This window comes from Mastomys coucha, unplaced genomic scaffold (assembly GCF_008632895.1).
Source record: "Mastomys coucha isolate ucsf_1 unplaced genomic scaffold, UCSF_Mcou_1 pScaffold14, whole genome shotgun sequence".
Classification (NCBI taxonomy): Eukaryota; Metazoa; Chordata; class Mammalia; order Rodentia; family Muridae; genus Mastomys; species Mastomys coucha.
This window is the reverse complement of record NW_022196896.1, coordinates 118,516,734-118,531,868: the sequence shown is the minus strand read 5'-3', so window position 1 is coordinate 118,531,868 and position 15,135 is coordinate 118,516,734. Positions and strand designations below refer to the sequence as shown.

The following is a 15,135-nucleotide window of genomic DNA, read 5'->3' as shown; positions in this document are numbered from 1 at the left end:
AGAGGGCCACAGGGATCCAGTGAGTGACGTGGCTCTGTGTGCGTAAGGCTCAGGGTAGGCATCTTGGATCCCTGGAGGCAGACAGTTGAAGAAAGGAGCCATGCTTCCCCAAGGAAGCATTAGGACTGTGTCAAGGCCTGGGTTCCAGTATAGAGACCGTCTTACTGCTTAGCTGCTACCTGCCCAGGCAAGAAGCTGGCCCTGTGACCCTCTCCTGTCCCCTCCTGCCTTTCCTGAGACCTGTGGTGTTCCCATGCCGCACCTCCTCTTGGCTTCCTTTCTACAAGTCAGCTCCTACATTTTAACAGTGGCCCCGAGAGTGACTGCTGGCCTGCCACCCACAAAGTCCTGCCTCTACATTGATATATCCTGGGAACGTTGTCCTCCTTGCAATTCCTGGCTTTCCATGCTAGGACCCGTGAGCAGTAGCCGGGTGGCTGACACGGCTTCAGGAAGGAGCGCTGTGGGACACTGGCTAGTGCCTCCTTGCCCTGTGGCTGTGGCTCCTCAGCCTCCCTGGATGCTGGCCTTCTCTAACTGAGGTTCAGTGGCTCACAGCTTGCCTGGAGAAAACAGCACCATGGAAGAGCGGGCCTCCCTGTTCCTCAGGGACTCCTCTGAAGGGACACAGAGCACATACAGAGGCACAGCAGCCCACAGTCACACAGCCAAGTGAGGGCGGAGCTGGCTCTTGAACGGGGTAGATGAGCTAGGTCCAACAGACCAGGCTTGGATTCTGTGAGGATGTTTCTTAGTGCTAATGGCCACTGAGCAGGTCACTCTCCTGAGGTGGTTCCCAGCCAATGGTGTGACTTTCTCCAACAGCCCAGCCCAACATTTCTTCTGAGTCCAGTGTCACTGTGCCACTGCACACAGCACCAACAGCCCAAGGGCACCCATCCACATGCCTTCTAGTCTTCACTCTGCCTGGCTTCAATGTCACCACACTGACCCCAGACTGCCCACTCTGCCAGACAGAAAATCTGGAGGCCCGGGAAACATAACTTGGCTGCATCTTGACACCCAGAGTGGACTGTGTCTTTCAGAGCATCTCAGGGATCTCTGCTCCAAGGAAGAGATACAGGCTAAGGCACCCAATGCTGGATTCACAGAGCTGTCTTCCAGCCCTGCTCTGCTCTGGAGACAGGCCACGACATTGGCAGCCATTGCTGTAACTATCACCTCTGTGTTGGTTAACATATTCATTTGACAGGGTTTAGAATCATCTAGGGGCAGGCCTGTGAGGAAGTTTCTAGATTGTGTTGAAGTGGGAAGAGCCATCTGACATGTGTAGTAGTACCTCTTGGGGTTCAGTTTCAGACTGAATTAAAAGAAATAAGGGGGCTGAAGATGTGGTTCAGTGGTAGAACGCTTGCCTAACATACATAGGCAGTGGGTTTGATCATGTCCTGGCTAGTATTATGCCAACCTGACACAAGGTAAGTCATTTGGGGAAAAGGGAACCTTAGTTGAGAAAATGCTTCTGTAAGAATGGCCTATAGTCAAAGCCTATAATGCATTTTTAAAATTAGTGATTGTTGTAGGAGGGTCTAGTCCACTGCGGTAGTGTCACCCCTAAGCTATCAGAAAGCCTTCAGGAGCAAGTCCTAAGCAGCAGTGCTTTATGGCTTCTGAATCAGCTCCTGCCTCCAACTTCCTGCCCTGTTTGAGTTCCTAACTTCTTTGCAAGAGTGTGACCTGAGGGTTGTAAACCAAAACAAACTCCTTCCCCAGTTGTTTCACGGTGTTTAATCTCAGCAATAACCTAAGACAGATCCTCAGAGCTGCAAGAAAACAAGGCAAGAAGAAAGCAAGCTGAACACCAGCATTTATTAGCCTCTCAGCTGTGGATACAATGTAACCAGCAGCTTCGAGCTCCTCCCACGGCATCTTCCCAATCCTGATGGCCCCCACCCTGGAACTGTAAATATATTTACAAAATAACTTCCTTCAATTGCCTTGTCAGTTTCTTGCAGCAGCAACAAAGTAGCTATTAAAAACCCTCTTCTTACCCCATCTAGCCCTAACCCTGTAACTAGACCCTTCTCTGGCTCCAGGTCCTGGGTTTAGTCACCAGCTGCAGGCTTTTGCCAAGAGGTTCAGCCACATTGTAACAGTGGGTGATCCGAATCCCCACCTCCCACCCTGTTGAAGGCCTGCTCGCCTAACCTTCTAGTTCCCTTCACCTGCCTTCTCTCTGGCTCTCTTAATGGCAGGCTAGACTTTGCTATTCTGATGTTCTTGGCTTTGGCTATAAATCTCTAAGGGTCCAGACCAAGGCAAGAGTCCCATAAGATAAATAACACAGAAGGCTGGGGCCATCATACTGTGACAGGACAGATGGCTAGAGCTTCTTAAGCTACCTTGATGATATGTCACAAGAAAGCCAGGGCTGCACAGCAGGGTGGTAGTCTGGGAGCCCTGGACTTGACCTGTGCAGCCTAGGGTTGGGTCACATTGGCAGGGGCGTGGCTCCAAGGCCCTCATTTCCCAGCACATTCTTTCCTCGTGGTACTGGGGACAAAACCTAGGGTCTTGCATGTGTAATAAGCCAAAGCTCCACCACTGAGCCACACTTGTAACCCTCCCTGCACTTATTAGTGTTGTGTGTGTATGTGCAACTAAGAATGTGTATGTGTGTGTGTTGTGCTCATGTGGAGGTCAGAGGATAACTGCCATCAGTTCTCTCCTTCCGCTTTTACCCAGGTTCTGGGGGTCAAACAGGTTTTGAGGCGTGTGCAGTACGCACTTTTATCTGTTTTGCCGTCACAGTGGTCTCCCTGTTACCCCCACAACCCTGTACTTTTAAGTGATCGGAGCAACATCTGGCTGTGAGTCAAGCATGGCCATTCTCAGAGGCAAACTGACACCTGCCTGCCTTCAAGGACCCCATCAGCTGCACAGCCTGGAGAGTGGGTGCTCTGTCTGCGGCTATGTATCAGCACCAAGAACAGCACCAAGAACAGCACCCAGCACACAGTAGGCGCTCTTGCAGCATCCCTGGAGGTTTTAGAGAGACCTGTGATCCTGCCATACACCATCACTGTTCAGACTTGTGATCACACTCATTTCTTAGCCCAGCCCTTGGCGTGGCAGGTTCTCTTAGTCGCAGACCAGCCCTGCTCTGCCAGGTTTGCCACTCAGCTGGACTTGGGCTCCGTTCGGAGCCCCAGTGCCATCTGGTGGAGGCTGTCAATTCTTCAAGGCTGAGTTTAGTTTGGAAGCATGAAATGAGAGGGCTACGGAGGCCACTTGGGCCTTCTCTTTGACAGGAGGAGTGTACTGGCTGGTTTTGTGTGTCAACTTGACACAGGCTGAAGTTATCATAGAGAAAGGAGCTTCAGTTGGGGAAGTGCCTCCATGAGATCCAGCTGTGGGGCATTTTCTCAATTAGTGATCAAGGGGGTAGGGCCCCTTGTGGGTGGTACCATCCCTGGGCTGGAAGTCTTGGGTTCTATAAGAGAGCAGGCTGAGCAAGCCTGGAGAAGCAAGCCAGTAAGAAACATCTCTCCATGGCCTCTGCATCAGCTCCTGCTTCCTGACCTGCCTGAGTTCCAGTCCTGACTTCCTCTGGTGATCAACAGCCATGTGGAAGTGTAAGCTCAATAAACCCTTTCCTCCCCAACTTGCTTCTTGGTCATGATGTTTGTGTAGGAATAGAAACCCTGACTAATACAAGGAGCTAGCCTCTATCTCCCACAAAACTCAATGAGCATTTGTTAGAATACTACAGAACACAGTGATGTGCCCTTTCCTATGAACACACCATGCTGTGAGACCTGAGAACTGATTTCCTGTTCACCGGAGTTTCAAACTTATGGTAAGTGTGCCACATTGCAAGCTATCTGCTACAAAAGTAAAGAGACTTGAAAAATATTGGTGGGTTCTACACTGGTCAAGTTCCAGGTCCTATTATTCCCAGCTTGGCTGGGAGTCAGTCACCTTACCCACATTGTGTTCCTGTAAGGACCCATGGCTTGCACTACCCCTTTAATGGCTATTTGTAAGGCTTCTGGATCCAACTCCACTTCTCTCCCCACCCAAGGTCTCCCTGACTTGGGTGAGCCTACAGCTCCCACTTCAGTGCTTCTCCTGGTGCTGCTGGTGTTTGTGAAAGACCCTAAGAACTCCCAGGGAAGAAGGCTAGACACAGCACCCACTAACTGCTAGGAACAGTGCATGGTCAAAGGTTCACACAGTGGATCCTGGTTAGGACTATCACAGCATCCATACAGGGCGTGCCCAGGGTATCCGACCAGCCACCAGCCCAGAGCCCTATATGAACACATGCTGGATAAGATGTGCCAACTGGGCGTCTAAGGCTATCAGCGTGTACAGAGATTTCTGTGTACGGTTACAACAAGAGTATCGGAAGAGCAGAAGTTAGAAATGGCGAATTACTAGGGATTTTTGGTAACTTACTGAGAATTACAGTGAATTAGTAAGAGCCTCCTTCGCCTAGATAACTGTGTGGTCCGGTGTGTCCCGAGCTCCATGACAACTGTAGATGTGTAAACGTCTGAGCCAACCCCAGCAGCAGGTGGCATCAGCTCTCTCCCCAGAGACTGACAGATGGTCACAGGTGGGTGGGATGTATTCCCTGTAGTCCCCAGAGCCTCTGGTGGGCACTTATGGCCATGATGCTTGAGGACACACTCAGACGTCACCACAGGTCACCTTGGGATTGGATTCTGAGGATCACAGGTAGCCACAGACAATGGAAATTCCGCAGACACAACAGGAGTAATGGCCACCCACAGATCACAGTCTAGGACATGTTCAACAGCTATCTTTAGTGGTTGGGAATACTTCTGAAGGTGTTTCTGCGGCTACAGTAAGCCAGAACAGCCTATGGGGTGGTGGGCCACCTGTTCAAGGCCTCAGCAGCACCCTCCTATCCCACATCTGGTAGTACTGCTACTCAAACACATCATCCTCACCAGAGGCCAGTGGGTTTAGGACCACTGTAGTCTGGGGACTACTAGGTTTGGGAGGGTCTAGAAGCCCCAACTCAATTTCTCACTAGATCTTAAACACATTGAGCCAGGCACTAAAGGAAAAGAGGTCTTCGAGCCTGGCCAGCTTGGCTCAGGCATCTGTGACCAATGAAGGGCCAGCTCTGACCCTGAGCTATCTATCTACCTGGGTGTGGCCAGCTGAAGATGGGCCAAGCCCACATCTCTGTCCCTTCAGCCAGCTAGCCAAGATGATGTGTCCTCATCTGGCCCTTTAGGACACCCTCTCCTAATCCAATCTTTCCAGTGCTGACTTCTGATGCCTCAGTCCTTCCTCTGCCCCTTCTCGTACCTGAGGGGGTCTGTGGCTTGAGGACTAGTCCGCCCTACGGTCTCACCCTTGCAGCTTGGACACTATTTCAGCACCTATGAGACAGAGGCTTACTTAAAGGTCTCCTATGTTTAAATAAGGCACTGTGAGTGCCAGGTTAGCACCATCAGCTGGGACCCACACAGGCACTTGCCAACTTTGGGCTGGGACACTGACTTACTCTGAATATAAATAGGAACTACTTAGGGTATTGGACCTCTAGAGAGGCTCCACCCTGGCTTAATCTCTGGGACTCAGTTTCCCATGTAATGCTGAGCAGTGCTCCGTCTACCAGTGGCTCTGGAACATTTATCTCTTAGGCATCTTTCATCTTTCCTTTCTGAGCCACCTAGACACAGGCCCTAGCATTGGCCAGGGGCCAACTGAGCTCACCTCATCCACCTGTAGTGCCTACGCAAAGATACAACATGCTGACCTTCTGGCACTGGCCTCCAGGTTCAGTCCACAGAGGGCCCGCTCTCTGTCTGTTTTCCTCTCTGTCCTGGCCCTGGCTTCCAAGGGTGGTGGTGGTGGGGGGGTAGATTGGGCAGATGGCCAGGGAACAAGATTGACTGAGCCCCCAGGGGCTGCCCTGTCACCTGGCCAAGTCCTCAGAATCTAGGGAGCATTTTGTACAAGTGAGCAGCAGCCTGTTTGGCTGGCCCTTGCCCCGGGGGAGACGGCCTGCTTGGCATGCTTTGGGGCTTTCCACCAAACCCAGTCTTGTCCCCGCCCCTTGCTCTCCGCTTTCCTTGAAAACTCTGTCCTAGGGTTGAGCCTCCCATCTGGCTTGACTCTTCTGTTCACAGGTGGTCTGTCTGAGGACCACTGGTGTCACGGACTGCCAGCCAGGGGTCTTCAGACTATAATCCTGATTCTGTGACATACCACATAGACGTGTCACTGATTAGCACTTATGGCTCTGGCCACTGAGGGAGCATTGTCAGACCTAACACATCAGCAAGAAAACCCTGGCCTGCCACCTGACATGGAAGGAAGGCCTTCTGGGGAGGCAGGGGTCAGCCACAGGGATAAGCTGTGCTGTGAGGGCTTTCAGGCAGGCAAGGTAAGGAACAGGTGGGGAGGAAGCGTGACTCTGAATGAAACAGAGCCTGGGATTTCTGCAGCCAGACAGAACATGCCAAACCAGCGCTGGGAACGAGATGTAGGTATCATGGGGTCCTTCCTGGCTGAGTCCCCAAAACCCATACACACGAGTATGACTCCCCCACCCAAACTCAAGAGTGTTTGTTAAGTCTCTTCAGACATTTACTATTAAGAGTAGATGAGCGCGGGACCTAATCCAAGACAACTGGTGTTTTTATAAGGAGTTTAGAGATAGATCTATGGGGAAACTATACAAAGGTGAAAGTGTGGGTTTATTATAAGCCAGGGACCAAGGATGCTGGGAGAGGCTGGGCTCACATCCTCCCACCGCTGCAGAAAGGTGCAGACCCTGCCTGGTGCCAGGTCTCAGGCTCCCAGGACCCAACTATGAAGCAGTGTCTGCAGTTACAGCTTTCTGCTTGCTGTGCTCTGGTACTGTGGTTCTGGAAATGAAAAAAAAAACCCTGGGAATTTCCAGGGCTGCTCCCCTGTGCTTGGCACACAGGAAGAACTAGGGAGTGTTCACCACACGAATGGACCTAAGACCTGCCGAGGTCAGCTTCAGAGCAGGAGTGTACATGTCTGTCAGGGAATGCTGGGGACAACAGTGGCGGAGGTGGCCCTGGGTGAGCCCAGGAGGGACTGGTCTAGCGGGAAGGACTTATATGCCAGGGCAATGAGAAGCCAGTGGGAGATAATGCTGAGGGCGTAAGCAGAGGAGGAGCTGAGGGTTGTTGGTTCCTAAGGGACTCACCAAGGATTCTTGTCACACAATGGGGTGACAATGTGTTCCCCGCACGTTCAAGAGCTTCCCTGGCATGGGGTGCTGATGGACAGTAAGTAAGACATACAGGCACTCCTGGTTGCCCTGGGCTCTCACCCAGAACAATGGCCTCTTCATTGTGTGGGGGTGGTGGTGGAGCTGAGTCCAAGGGAGAGGGGGCCGTATCAACCCAAGGGAGCATGCCTCAATACGCGCAGGAGAATTCGAGCACTACGGGTGCCGACCCAGGCCTGCTCTCAATCACCACCAAGAAAGTCTGCCAGCAGGGCATCAGGAAAGTGCTTGGGTTCCAGGTGGGAGGTAACAGCTTGAAGCCACTAGAGGACATGAGCAGCATCCAACACCACATGACTGTGCCCACAGTCAGGGTAGGTCAGGGCTGGACAGAGGCTCCAACTTCAGGGGGCTCTCTGCCTATGTTCTGACATAGCAAAGATCCTGAAATCCCTCTGGACCCGGCCTGAAGAGGACAGTCTTGTTTAAGGAAGAGTCCACCTTTCTCTGACCACCTTTTTTTGGTTTGTTTGTTTGTTTTTGTTTTTGTTTTTCGAGACAGGGTTTCTCTGTGTAGCCCTGGCTGACCTGGAACTCACTCTGTAGACCAGGCTGGCCTCAAACTCAGAAATCTGCCTGTCTCTGCCTCCCAAGTGCTGGGATTAAAGGTGTGCACAACCACTGCCCAGCTCCCTGCCCATCTCTTACTCTACAGGTGACAGCTGTACTACAGGACCCGTGGTATAAATGGAGGTGTGTTCGCACACTGACTAAACCTACCTGGCTCTAAAGTGCCTCCCTGCTGCTTGGCATACACAACAGCAGAGCAGCCCCCAGTACTTTGGGGGTGGGGAGGAGGGTAGGCCTGTCACTAGAGGCTTGCACTAGTAGTCACTATCATTGGCAGAGCCCTACTATACTCCTTGGCTAGCCCTGTGTACAGGACATCTGCCTCGCCTCTCCCAGTTACTGACCATCTGAGGTTCTGTCCTCGGACCACAGGAAGCAGTCCGGATCCCTCTGTGCATACTCTGGGTTACCCCTGTTATATGTCTAGAGCTGGGGAGGATATATAACAGTTATATCTGTATCGTGTCAGTTAAAAGAATTTCTAGATCCTTCTAAGAAGGAGCCAAAAGGAGAGAATCAGAGAACAGAGAGTAGTTATGAAGATCACACAGCCTGCACTGCAAAGTCCCACTTCAGGTCTCCAAGCTGAGACAGCATGACATTTCCAGAACACAGAAAAGGAAAGGAGGTCTGCTCTGGCTTTACTGAGGAATAGCTGCCAGCACAGGCTTTGGCATTAGTCAGACAGTGCCCTAAGAACGGTATGTGGCTTCTCTGGCCTTGACATCCTCTTCTATCCAGTGGTTCCCTCTCATGCAGTGCTCTTGGGATAGCTGTGAAAATGCTTCTCTGGACCCAGTTCACCAGGAACACTCTCGGCTGACAGGCGCTGCTATCACCTGGGCAGTGAGTGCTGACTCTGCAGAAAGCCTCTGTAGCCCGAGAGAGGAAGTTTCCATGGAGAAGCAGGAAGGCCTGTCCGGCAGGAGAGAGAGACACAGCACTACAGCAAGGGCCCAGGCCATTGCATCACACAGGCAGATGGCCGTTCTGGAACACAGCTCCCCTGGGCACACAGAAGCCTGACGACCGTTGTGCTGGAGATGATGAAAGTCAAGCTCCGACCCTGGGGCATGAGGACCACCCTAGGCTTCAGGCGGAGTCACACAGGAGGTGTCTCTTCCTGGGCAGAATAGAGCAACTCAGATACTTTTGGTCCAGGATGACGAATGTGCCAGTGACTTCTGAGAGCCACCGACGTCAAGTGAGGGATGGATTCTGTTGGGTCCTGCGGAGTCAGACAACTCCTCAGAGGTGGGAAGGGCATGCAGGCCTGAGGACCTCGGATTCCAAACTGCTGTACACACAGGCCGAAGCTCACACAGAGGATTAGAGGCCTGCTGGTAGCCAGTGTGAGGTTGTGGTATGAGGTGCCCACCCTAGCTGGCAGACAGGCAGGCAGGAAGGCAGACAGGCAGAACACTGTGACTTTGGGGCACGGAAGCTTGATAGTTCTAAGTTCTTCTGATGCCCAGCCTCCACTCTGCCCAGGCTGGAGGCCCTAAGGCGGGCTGTGTGCACTCTGCTAGGGCCATCTCCACCTTCTATCTCCAGGCTGCAGTACAGCTGCCAAGAAACACGTGTCCGTGTTCATCTGCAGTTGTTTTCCGAGAACCTACTTGGGGCCAGTGGCCTGGATAGGCTTTGTGTTGACGACAGAGACCAGGGGGAGGTAGTATCCGACCCTAGACTCCCAAGGAAACACCCTGGTACAGAACTAACCGTGTGGGGTACACTGAGTAACATTCGTGACCCAGGACGGTCCAGCCAGCCAAGAGAGACTTGCTTGACCTGTGAGTCAGCAGTGGGCTCCTAGCAACCTCACCCAGACTTTGCTCCCCGCCAGGACCCTGGCATAGGAGGAGGACACCACCGTAGTGGCTGAATGGGACAGCTGTCATCACTACTGCCTGGAAAGGCCATCTAGAAAACTAAGCAGTGCCTTAAGTGAGGAGCCAGCCTCTCGCATATAGTACTGTTTGAAAAAAGGGGAGCCTCCTCCTATTTCTGGTCCCTAAGATGCAGGGGCAGGAAAGGCCATCTATTTGCCTATGGGTCACTCTTCCTCTCTCCCAACCACCCAGTGACTCCAGTAGAACTTCAGCAGGAACCTATCTCCTGGGGGATTCCCGTATTTCTTATAAGTGGGAGCTCTTTGGAACTCTGGAGGACAAGAGACTGCAGGAAAGGGATCACATTGGAGCTCCGGGCAGGACTGTGCCATTAGGGGCCACCAGAGGGCGCCTGGTCCTCAGAGTCCAGGTCGGGTGGCACAGAACCAGACAGGACCCTGAGCTTGGCTGCCCTTTGGGCTAGGGCTTATCCTAGGAGGTCACCTTGTTTCTCAGTCTATATGCTAATACTCTCTTCAGTACCCTGAGGCTTGAAGGTATTCTCCCACTCTGAGGGCTATGAGATGCAGCCCAAGGGGTTCCAGAAAAGTGTGGCGCCAGTTCTGAGGTGCACCAATAGGGATGATGGGAAAACATAGGTCCCAGCCTTGCATGCCAATAAATAGGCTGTCTCTGAACAAACATCGGGCCCCAACCAGTATGACTGCTGTAATTCTGCAGGGTGCCCACACAGCCCAGCTGGATGGGCATCCGCGGCTGTCGTCACAGGCATCAAAGCCTTTTGCTTGTCTTCAGTTCCTAATCCCCCGCATTCCCCAACCGCAGGGCAGTAAGAACCAGGCTCTCTAGAAAGGACCACACCTCTGCTTCTTTATTTTGGCCTTTTGGTGCCCTTGTCACTGCCCACACTGCCAGTCCCTGCCTACTCGGGCACAGTAGTTGTGGGTGGGTACAAGCTCAAGAAGGTCCTTGAGACGGCATTAAGATGGGTAGGCATAGACATACCAAGGGAAGGACGGAGGCTGGAAGGCCTCAGGCTGGTATGTGTGGGGAGCTAGAGCCTGGCAGGGATAAGAGATACACAAGGATGTCAGGGTATACGTTCCTATTTCTGTGTGTTTGGAGGTGGGCACAGAGTGAGCAGGGTACCAACCAAACTATACCTGCCCCCTTCTGCTGCCAGGCACCGGGTGGACAGTGCCCAGAGAACTGCAGGAGGTGGCTTTGGCACTGGCAGGGCTGTCTGTAGAGAGAGGCATAAAAAGGCCTGTACTGGAGCATTTGAGGGGGATACTGTGAAAAGACTCAGGCCTAGCAAGGTGTCTATGGGTTCTGTCTCTCCCCAGGAACAGGGGCTCCAAGGCCTGGCTACCTACCACCATTCCCAAGCAAGCTGCAGCCACAGGCCACCCCTCTGGGTAAAACTCTTACTTTCCTCATTCAGAGTGTCGATGGCACCAGTTGAGTTGGCCTCTAGCCTGCGAGTCCCCCTCAGTTTCAGAAGAACCCCACAGCAGGAATTCCCTGCTCACCAAGGCCCTGGTGTTGCACTTAATCCAGCTCCCCACACGTTTAAGAGCAAAGCCTGGGGCTTGCGAGGTCCAAAGGACATTGCATAGGCGCCCCAAGCTCATAAAGATTCGGTTCCCAGAGCTCCTGAGGCAGCAGGGAAGAGAAGGGAGGGGAAGGGCTGCTCTCAGCAGCTGCAGGGCCGAGGCCGCCGCCAGGAGGGCCGCTCTTCTTACAAAGAGATGACAAGGCCCCTGGGCGGGATCCAAGACGCCGACCACCTGCAGCTGGGCTCGCAGCTCCAGGCGGCCCCGAGCGCCCGGTCAGAACACGAGTGTGCTAGGATAGGGGCGCTGGCGGGCACAAGTTCCTAGGCAGGAATCCCCTCGAGCCCTGGGGTCCCCTGAAGCGCACAGCGGGCTCACATTTTCTTAGAACCCAGGCTTGAAGTATAGGATCGCTCCATAAATCCCACCTAGGCGGCTCCTGCTGTGGACCCGCGTAAATTCCGCAAGCAGAACCCTTGACGCCTCTGGGAGAGGTCGGCACAGAGAAGTTGCTAGCCCATTGCAACCGGGATATGCGCCCCAACAGACCGCCCCAGAGCTACCGCTTGCTTCGCCGCAAGGGCGGCAGGCACGCCGTCCCGGAGCTGGGATTGTTGCCCCGCCGGCACCGTGGGCCAAGCCGGGGACCAAAACCCTCCAGCTCCAACCCTAGTCCAAAGGGAGCGCAGAGTGCTCTGGGGAAGGGACTCCAGAGCATAGTGACTGGGAACTGGAAAGCAACAGAGCGGAGCGGATCGGAGCTCGGGGTCGAGGGCCGCGGGGTACAGACCAGTTGAGGAGCAGGAGGCCACTCCAAGTCTAGGCGGCGGGTTCTGGCGCCCGGGGCTAGCTTCGGCGGGGGTAGGGGCCCAGAGCAGACCTCCCGAGTGCTAGGGTCCGGTGCCCCCGGACGCAGCGCCCTTACTCACCCGAGATCTCTGCCTGGGGCACGTCGCTCAGGCTAAAGCCCTTAGCCCCGTAGATCTGGCGGACTTCGCTGCAGCTCCGGCTCTTGCTGGCGGGGTCCCCCTGGGCGCAGGCGAGCAGCGCGGCGGCCGCGCACAGCAGCCACCACCAGCCTAGAGCCCGGAGCTCCATGGCGGGGGCCCGCGGCTCCCCGGCCGCCCGTGCGCGCCTCCCTCGGTCCCGGCCGGCCCGCTCAGCCCAGTGTGCGCGAAGGGCAGAGCCAAGGTCCCAGCGCGCGCCTCTCGTGGTCCAGAGGCGGCGGCAGCCGAGGAGGCGGAGACAACAAAAGCCGGCTGCGGCTGCGGCGCGGGGAGCGAGGCGCGAGGCGCGAGGTCCTGCCGCTCAGTCGGGCCGCCCAGAGCGCGGCGGGCGAACGCGCAGTCCCGGCTCGGCGCCTCCCCCGCCGCCCGCCCGGCCCCACGGCGGCCGCGGAGAGGGGCAGGGGAGGGGCGGGGAGCGCGGGCGGGAAGAGGGGAGCGCCCGGGCGGGGCGGGGCGGGGCGAGGCGGGGCACGATCGGGGCGCACCGGGCGCCCCTTCGCTCTCCAGAGGGAGAGGCGTGCAGGCTCTTTCCAGCCCACGCGATGTGTTCCTTCGCCTGGGTGAAGTGGGGGACGGGGGGAGCCAGGAGTGCAAAGGCCGAACCCGGGGTCCCCTAAGGCGCCCCCCGCAGCCCAGCACCCAGGGCGGCGGCACCACCTGTGGGGGCGGGGGCAGGGCGGGTGGGGGGGGCAGCTGAGGCAGGGCTTCCCTCGCCGGACGTGACATCACGTCCTCCGTCGGCCAATCAGGAGCTTCCCCGCCCCCAGCCGAGTTCGGCATCCCTTTGCTCCTTTCCATCCTTCACCTTACCGGCTTGCACTCTTAGAGCTTCTAGTCCTCAGTCCTGGTCCGGTCACTTCCCTACTCACCTGTACCCCTCACACAACAACTCCTACATCCTTAACGCTCTTTCTAGCCGTTCCTGCGCGGCTTCAGTTTTCGTCTGACGTGTTTTGGAGGAGGGTGAGGGGGCTGAGTGAGGGAAACTGGCCAAAAAAAACTAGCCTTCATCAGCTCAGATGACTTCAGTTGATGCAGATTGCCAGCGGCTGTTACGGTCCCCTCCTCGTGACTCCTTAGGTGCTCGGGCAATGGGGGCAGAGGCAGGTCTGTGGGCTTGGGTGCAGCGGGGTAGGTGACCTCTGGCAAAAGGAATAGAGTGAGGACGAGAGTTAATGTTGGGCAGCTCAACTCCAGGCCAGGTGTGGCAGACCACCAACTGTCACGCAGCTGCAGGGATGATTGTGGGGAGAAGGGAGGTGCCTGGCATCCTACCTGGGAGCTGATGATGGTGCTGGGTCTGGAGTTTCTTGCTTGGCTGCTGCCGGAGGCACTATCCCTCCTTCCTAGCTGAGGTTAGACTGAAGCTAGATACCTAATCTGGAAATGGGAAGAAAGCCAGAAGTGGCTTGCTTGGTTGAGAGCGGTAAGATAACCCCTACGTGACAAAAGAGTGCAGGGCTCTTGGATTCAGCTGAGTCAGAGCTTACAGGTTTGTGGCAACACCCCCAGTCACCCACACCTCAGGTTGTCCCTCTCATCAGAGGGTCCCTAAACTGTTGGCCTGTCCACCTTAGTTTCCTGCCCTAACTCCCAGGGAAGTGATCCAATTAATCTATGCAGTCATTGCTTGAGAGTAACAATGGAAACCCAGTCCAATGGAGCAGATATCCTCACACCCCTGCACGCTAACACTGCTCCTGACTCACGGACCCCTGTGCACTGCATGCTGAAGCCCTCTCTTTTGACCTAGCCTGGCCGGGCCAGCGTGGGCCCCTGCCACCTTCAATAGGGGCCTTGCACCTGGTCCCAGGCTCCTACTTGCTTTCTGTACTCTCCCATGTGCTCTGGCCTCTCAACATGCCTGGAGGTCCTTGCTGTCCTGGGGATTGACTCGAGGGTTAAACCCACGGTGGGGCTCAATAAAGGGCCCTCTGCCACCCATCACCGTCATCACTGCACGCCTCTTTGTGACTTGAGCAGCCTAGATAGTTCCTTGGGGCAGGTTTGGTGTCTGAGCCGTTTCTGGCAGCCTCAAATGGCAGGCCTTTAGGATACGGCCTTTGCTAGGATGCTGTATAGGTTGGCTCTCTTTTCTTAGGGACCCCACAATCTGGAGTCTCCATAATCTTGAGGAACCACAGAGGTTCCCAGGGGCTGATGAAGGAAGCCTGAGAGGAGCATGTGAGGGCTGGCAGTCAGTCCCTGGCAGCCCTCCCTCCCTTCTGGGGTTGGGAACCTGGGGTGAAAGTGGCCTTGGTGCTCCTGGGAAGGGGCCCTTAGATGTGTTTATCATGCCAAGGCCAAGTTTCTCTTCTCACTTTTACTGATCAGGATACTTAACTAAAAGTGGCAGAAAGCTGCCCCAGAGTCTACCTCGTTAGGCGGGACCTGAGCTAAGTCACCTGCCTCAACCTTGGCTGAAAGGAAATAGACCTGGGACCCAATGGTAAGTGTCCACCACTCCCCAGATGCATCAGTGGCCTGGCTGGCTCACGGCATAGCACCCACAGCTCTGGGGGTGGGGAGAGGTGCTTGCCATGGCATCTGGGATAGACCAAATGTGCAGGAGCCAAGCTACTCCTCCCCCCACCCCCATGCTAGGTGTTGTCTTTAGAGTTCACGGAGGTCCCTCTGTCTCAGCCCATAGCCAAGATAGAATTTAAGCCAAGGGGCAGGGAACGACATAGGCGACCAGTCCTCTCAGTTCTGGGTTGGCAGGACCTGTCAGAGCCTTGGTGATAAAGAGCAAGGAGGCAGAGCAAGGAGGCAGAGCAGTTCCAGGCAGCTGGAGCTGAGCAGACCTCATGGCAGAGGGGGCTCTGCTGAAGTTATCTGGGAGGAACAGAGAGAAGATGCTGCCCACCCCCACCGCACCC

At 55.1% G+C, this 15,135-nt stretch overlaps 1 protein-coding gene across 1 annotated transcript in view; it reads right to left on the bottom strand.

The window, feature by feature from the left end:
- Nucleotides 1-12,642, bottom strand: part of Gpc1 (glypican 1) — a 28,699-nt gene extending 16,057 nt beyond the window's left edge. Inside the window, exon 1 of the mRNA XM_031368457.1 lies at nt 12,179-12,642. Within this exon, the coding sequence (XP_031224317.1) occupies nt 12,179-12,347 (169 nt within the window). The 5' untranslated portion in view covers nt 12,348-12,642. The remainder of the gene's footprint in view (nt 1-12,178) is intronic.
- Between the last annotated feature and the right edge of the window lie 2,493 nt (nt 12,643-15,135).